General features: G+C 33.2%; 1 protein-coding gene across 1 annotated transcript; it reads right to left on the reverse strand.

Annotated features, from left to right (window-relative positions):
* Window positions 1-3,025: 3,025 nt before the first annotated feature.
* Window positions 3,026-6,503, reverse strand: LOC104240621 (uncharacterized). Its single transcript, XM_009795485.2, has 6 exons — window positions 6,029-6,503; window positions 5,568-5,603; window positions 4,595-4,796; window positions 3,691-3,769; window positions 3,463-3,580; window positions 3,026-3,326 (listed from the first exon to the last, which is right to left on the reverse strand). The coding sequence occupies exons 1-6, from the start codon at window positions 6,199-6,201 to the stop codon at window positions 3,302-3,304; spliced, it is 633 nt and encodes a 210-aa protein (XP_009793787.1). The 5' UTR covers window positions 6,202-6,503; the 3' UTR covers window positions 3,026-3,301.
* Between the last annotated feature and the right edge of the window lie 601 nt (window positions 6,504-7,104).

Raw genomic sequence — 7,104 nt, forward strand, 5'->3', positions numbered from 1 at the left:
ATTAAACAAACAAAATCTGCACGTAGATCCTTGGATTTTATGGACCTCAAAGCAGGGGCGGACCCAAGTGGTGAGAAGTGGGTTCAATTGAACCCGCTTTGTCAAAAAATAATACTGTGTATATGTATAAATTATGGCTAAAACAAGGTAAATTTTGTATAGAAATTATTTTTGAACCCGCTTATGTTAGTTATGGACTTCTCCGACTAAACCCGCTTGCACAAAATTCTGAATTCGCCACTGTTTCAAAAGATATACTAATAGTTTTAATGGAGTATGGAGGGATGATTACATGCAACCTAAACATCCCATCCCCTCCAGAACAGTTTTCTTGGACAAGTATGAAGTATGTAAACTATATTCGTGGCTTTAAATCCAAAAGCAGTCACTCAGTAGGCTACTAATAAGATATATGAGTTAGTGAACCATAAGGTCTCAGATTTAAATTTTAATGGACATAAAAATATTACGCAATTTGTTTCTATTTATTCAAGCTTTATTAGACAGAATTATTATGTACTTGTGTTGGTAGAAGACAATAAGTATCCTTAGTATTAGTCGAAGTACGCACAAATTAATTTAAACACTAAGATTATTAAAAAAAAAAAAAGATACAGGTTCATATAAAATAGTATTTGCTTGAATACATGGTGTCCTAACACGTGGTAGAAAAGATAGTGAGACACATTGGGTGGGTGTGAAGTGTACTGAGGTTAAGCTTTCTTTCTTCCATTCCACTCTTGCTCCAATTCACTCGTGTGTTATTTATGATCGCCTAAGTGGTCTCCGGTTAATCACTTATTACTTATTACGAGAATCTTTTATTATAAAGTGGAAAATCTTGGTGAATTCATAAATCGTCTATGTGTTATCTAGTAACCGCCTACGTATTATTTATAATCGCCTACCAAGAAATAGATAAGCAATATATATAGGCGATTATATCCATTCTTATGCGATTTTGTGAAACACATCTTAGACGATTCAATGTCATAGTATGAAAATCAAAAGAATTTCATCGTTAACAACAAATAATCTCAATAGGCGATTTGTTATATATAATTGGTGATTTCAGATATAGCATTGACAATGATGTTCATCTTAAAGTAATCTTATTATTTCGTGTATTTTAATAATTTAAAATATTTACTTATTTATAAATTTTTTAAAATCATAGATTACAAATAACTACATCATATTCCGAAAAGAATATTACATAAATGACTTAACATTATACACTATATAGTTAGATTACGTACATGAATAACTTTATCATTATACTTCACAACTTTTAAATTGTTTGACAAACTTAAATATTTTAAAGAAAAAAGAACTTGTTTAAGTATGTTGAGACCACAACCTCTAAAATATTTTTCAATTTGAAGATCGTTTTTTGTTATAACACAAGAGATTATATTCATTTTTAAGCGGTTTTGTGAAACACAATTTAAGCGATTCAACTTTATACATGTGAATCAAAAGAATTTCTTTCTTTATAACATCAAATATTAGTAATTAAATAGGAGATTGCTCATATACTTAGGTGATTCTCGATATATAAATAGGCAATTCAGACATAAGATAAGCGATTAAATTTATTCTTAGAGGGCATCTTATTATTTCATCTTTTTTAATTGTTTTGAAACATTTACTTCTTTTCTTATACATAATTCATAGTTGGAGGGGAAGTTTGATTTTTAAAGTAAAGTTGACGGGTGCAAATAATTTTCATCATTTTAAATATTAAGAAATTGATGTTCAAATTTCCATGGACTCTCGTATGAATCTCGCCGTTCTTTCAGGACGCATGAAATAAAACTTTTAAATTTTCAGCCAAGCTTAGTACAACCACAACAAAAACAGCAAATTACAACAACAAAAAACTCAGTAAAATCCCACAATTACAAATCAAGCATGTAAAATTTCTCTCTTAAACACTTCAAAATTTTTGTTTGCCAAAGTATTCTATTCAAAAGATGCAATTCATCCTTTTGAAAATCCTATAACAATGCAACTCGTCTCCAAAACATAAGGAGGTATTAGAAGTTACTCCTATAAAATAATACTATTGTGGTATATTATGCAACTTTCCTAATGCAAAATGAACATCAATCTTCTAAATTTTATATAGTTCTTTTCCTCAGCGCCAATAATTGGAGAGTTGTGTTATAGTAAAATTGTTAAATCTTCTACGCCCCTTAGGGGTCGTTTGATAGAATGTATTAGTAAAAATATATCAGCTTTGATAATAATTAATTCCTTTTTTCATACGTAGTGTTTTTCAATCAATGTACTAATACTTGTATTAGTTATACAGCATATTCAGTATTATTCTTATACATAGCAAACTATGACATTAGCAATACCATAGCTTTTAATACATGGATAAATATGTATAAAGACCTCCATGTGTTTAATACACCAAACGAAATAGTCAATAATAAATAATCTCAACATAACTAATACACCTTGTTCATTACTATTCTTATACACCCTACCAAAGGACCCCTTAATGTGATATAAAGTAGAGACCTAAAGTTATTTATCGACTTGAGATCAAACAAGCCATTCATAGAACATACTAATAATATCCAATGACGGGGATGATCAAGAAGAGAGAGTGTCTTCCACAAAAGAAATGGATATTGCACTAAACCAGAGTCAAGAAAAGACCTACAAAGGTCAAGCTTGTTTCACAACTCTAATAGCCTGTTTGGCCAAGCTGCAAAAATCAACTTATTTTGAGAAGTGCTTTTCTCAAAAGTACTTTTGGTGAAAAGCAGTTTGTGTTTGACTAATTAATTTGAAAAACACTTCTGAGCAACAATTAGTGTTTGACCAAACTTTAAAAAACTGCTTCTAAGTGTATTTTTCTCAAAAGTGCTTCTCAGAAAATTGCTTTTGGGAGAGAAGCTACTTTTTTCTGCTTCTCCAAAACTGTTTTTGCTTCTCCTCAAAACACTAGCTTGGCCAAACAGGCTATAAACCAGAGTTTGCTGGCTGTGAAACGAAAAACTACGGCATCTCAAGCAGATGATTGATGCTTTATTATGTTGCAACAATCAGTTGCAGCTATATCAGTTAAAAGGATATTCACATACAACTTTCATAATTTACAAGTCAGAATCACAATGAATGTTGAAGAAATCATACATTTTGCCCAATGCATATATATGAATGAATGATAACGAACTTAACAAGTAAATCCTATTCACAGCTGTCCTTTTTCTCTCTTATATAAACCATTGTGAAAGCTTCAGTTGCAAAGAACATGTCTGCAGATTGTATATGTAAAGGGCATTCATTCAATGGCCGTGCGGCTATCCCTGTGTATGGATCATGTTAAATAAGGAATGACATCACTAAGACAAACGGCAAATTTTTATTTTATTTTATTTATTCATTGAGAAAATACAATATCTGACTTTTTATTTAGCAACTTTTTTACTGCTCTAAACTCACATTTTAGCTTGCAAGTACTGATCGACAGTAAGAGGTTTGGGACCGCCAAACCAGTTGATCATAAATATCTCTTCAATCTCTAATTTGAAGATCTGGAAATTGTGACCCTTGGGCCAACCTGCCGTTGGTTCAAAATAGTGACCGATGAATAGTGTTGTTCACAAAAGCAAGCATAGGAAGATGGTAGTACTATAGAATGGGAGATAAAGTCAAGAAGACGGCGTTTACCTTTCATCTCAGGGTGTTTTGTGAATAAAGCAGTTTGAGCAAAGCTAGTTTCCTTTGGATCTCCATTAAGCAATTTCAACTAAAACAACACAAAGACAAAGTATGATAATGCTACCAAGAATGTAGATGATATTTTGATAGTTCAGAACAAAGAAACTACAAAAGGGACAAGCAACTTCTAGCTTTTTTGTCATTCAAGCCATAATTTTGCATATCAGCAGCTTGTTCAAATGCTTACCAAGTGCATCCCATCCACATCGTATTGCTTCAATTAGCACAACATAGAACAATAGCGACCATAGTGAAACCAGATTCCAAGTATACATATTATGACATTTTCTAGCATTAATTAACAAGTAGATAAAAAACATAGTATTATTTTTTCACTCCCCTCTTATCTCTTTCAACATTGATGCCAACCAACTACAGTGCCTAAATGCAAAATTTGCACGCAAATGATTACTACGGATCACCGGTTATTTGAAAGTTCAAACTAGCAGTCTGTTTCAGAATTAAAATGTGTGCAGTGATGTGCAAGTATACTTTCAAAATTCTTGGAGCAAACATAATATTGAGATGTTAGGAAGACTCAAATTAAACAAAATTGTAAATACATGGTAAAAATTGCCACTGCATCTTCAGTCTAGCATAAGGTTCAGTAATTTTTAACTGTCCAGCTGGAAATTTGGTCACAGAAGAGCATTATCATGTTGTACCATCCACAAATGCAAAAACTATTTCTTACTGCTAAAGGGCATAGCAACTAAATGTAGAGCTAAGGGAATATTTACGGGATGCGCTGAACTTTGGAGTGAAGAAAATGGCCTGAAAGAGTGGGATACAGAATATTCATCCAGCTGCAAAGAACTCTTGTTTAAAAGAGAGGAGTTGTTAGTGAAACTACCTTCCCTATGAGGGTAATTTTGGCGCAAGATGGGTTCTCAGGATCTGTCTTGCCACAAGTTCCAATGGCGTACTCACTGATTGTAAGTGATGATCTCTGGTCTTTTAATGCATTTCTAGCAGTGGGATCAAGAGTTGTTAAGTAGAAGTACGGTATGCCACGACCTTTGTCCGGTAACCCATCACTAAATGAGACAACATTCCTGCACAACACAATGTACTTCACGAGATTCAAGACTACTAAAACAAGTTATGACTGGTAACAAAAATAAGATTAAACAGCTTCATATCCATAAAGGATCACATTCGACAAATCCTTCATCTCTAGTCCTAAAGTTACTTGGGGTTCAAGAAACATAAAGTTCTACGCTGAGAGCTTTTAAAGATTTCAAAGCCCCAATCCCTTCAAAATTGAACAAAGAACTATTTCCTCAATTAAGATTATCACCTTTCAACTTTTTCTATGTAGTGTTGAGTTGTGTCCCACATCGGTGGATTATGGGTATCTTGGTCTCCTTATATGGTCTTGGGCAATCCTCACCTCATAAGCTAGCTTTTGGTGTTGAGTTAGGCCCAAGGTCCATTCTTATCATGTAGACCTTTCCTTTTCCTAGAGTGATACTTGATATACGATCGTGCTATCTAGAAGATGGTATAAGAAATAGGATAAATTATATGCTAAGAATAATTCTGAAACAAAATACATTTTTAATACCAATTAACATTACGACAATCTGCTTGACCATTCCCCTTCTGAACATCAAACAAAGGACACTCAGAACTTTTTCTTTTTTGTATTGGTATGAGATTTCTGAACAACAAGATACTCTTACTGCTAAAATGCATTTTAAACATATTCCACTTTTAGAATTTAAGACGGTAAGATAATCAGAATCTATACATAGGCAGAAGTTAAATGTGCAAGAAACAAATGAAAGAGTTTCCCAAACAAAGTCCAAAGATGTCTAACATACCCGAACGGTGCTCCTCCCATATCACTTGCTATAGTACTGCAAAAGAAAGGTCACTAAATCAGCTGTCAGTTTAAATTACCAGGGCTTTTAATCAGCAATTTGGTAGTGTCATTCATTTTTCCATTGTTAACAACAATCTTTAAGCCAGTACTGTTATAGCCAATCAGTTGACTTTAGCTGCCACAAATAGACAACAAAGCAGCTGTAATTCAGATTTTAACATGTTAAAATCGACAAGGGGGTAGGAAAATGAAACTGTATCTGATCAAGCAAGAAATAAAAATCAAGAAAAACCAATCAATCAACACCCCAAGATCCCAAACTAGTTGGGGTTGGCTAAGAATCATAGACCACAGTAAAAGATTCGATCTTTCTGACAAAAAGATACCAATTCGATAATTTCACGCAATTAAGTAAGAAAATTAAAGCTATGGTCTACGAGACAGAAGAAAAATACTTACTTAAGAACACCCCAAGAACTCTGAGAAACAAGCCATCGAGCAAAGAGGGCAGCATCATCTGGCTTGGGTCTGGTCAGTGAGAGTATAAGAGGGCGCCCATTAACAAATTCTTGGGATAAAGCCAAGAAAAACACCAAAGGAAGTAAAAATGAAGCTGCCTTGTTGATACTCATGCTGTTTACTGTATTCTAAAGTAAAGACTGGAGAGGAGAAGGAAATGTAAGAGTATTGCAATTTATAGATAAGAGAGTTTCTGGTATTTATATACTTGCTTAGTACAAAGTAAGAATTACTCTTATATTTTATGGATTTTGCAATTTTGACTGATAATAGAAAAGTAAAAAAGCCAAATGGAAAGTGCAGTTTTTTACTTTGTAACAGAAGAGAACAGATCAAGAAGTTTCCAAGGGGATCAGCATGATGCGTACACGAGAAAAACTATAGTATATTAAAACAAGCATAGACACAAAAATGTGAAGGCTAACGGGGGCCTGGGGTATAAAAAAGAGCTAATTCTGGTGTACTTTATTTGGGAGGAAAAGCTGTAGGTATACATATGTGACATTTTTCTTTCCCTTTCTTTAGGCATCTGTAATGCGAAAACTCATTGTCCTAATCAATACGAATTTGCGCTAAGTAAACTCATTAGGAGGTGAAAATTATATACCTTGTGGCTTTTTCCTTCATTAAAGAATATTAAGGATAATATATACATTAGAATCACAAGTATAAGGGGAGAGAAGGCAAAGTGGGAAGACTAGTATAACACATCAGTATATGATCAATATGTACATCGCTGTGAGTTTTTAATTTCCTAATTTATATTACATGTATTTTTATCATTATTAATGGAAAGGCATGAGTATCCTGTTGAACTATAGACTAATTTTCAACTACACACCTTATATTTGCGGGTCTGATTACCACCTTGGACTATCTCAAAATGAAAAAAAATATCACCCTAATATTAGATAACCAGATTCATGACAGATACACGCGCTGCCACGTGTTATTTCATAATATTTTCTTCTTTCTTCTTTTTCTTTACTTCTTTCCTTATTTCTCACTCTATCACA

The sequence above is a fragment of the Nicotiana sylvestris genome, chromosome 2, assembly GCF_000393655.2.
Source record: "Nicotiana sylvestris chromosome 2, ASM39365v2, whole genome shotgun sequence".
NCBI lineage: Eukaryota > Viridiplantae > Streptophyta > Magnoliopsida > Solanales > Solanaceae > Nicotiana > Nicotiana sylvestris.

What these genes read in the sequence shown, in the direction of transcription:
- LOC104240621 (XM_009795485.2), bottom strand. Translation starts at nt 6,201, where the DNA reads ATGAGTATCAACAAGGCAGCTTCATTTTTACTTCCTTTGGTGTTTTTC. An exon ending in AGTTCTTGGGGTGTTCTTAA is followed by an intron (nt 5,604 to 6,028) that starts GTAAGTATTTTT and finishes TTTCTTTTGCAG; the next exon opens with TACTATAGCAAGTGATATGG. An exon ending in ATGGGAGGAGCACCGTTCGG is followed by an intron (nt 4,797 to 5,567) that starts GTATGTTAGACA and finishes TGTGTTGTGCAG; the next exon opens with GAATGTTGTCTCATTTAGTG.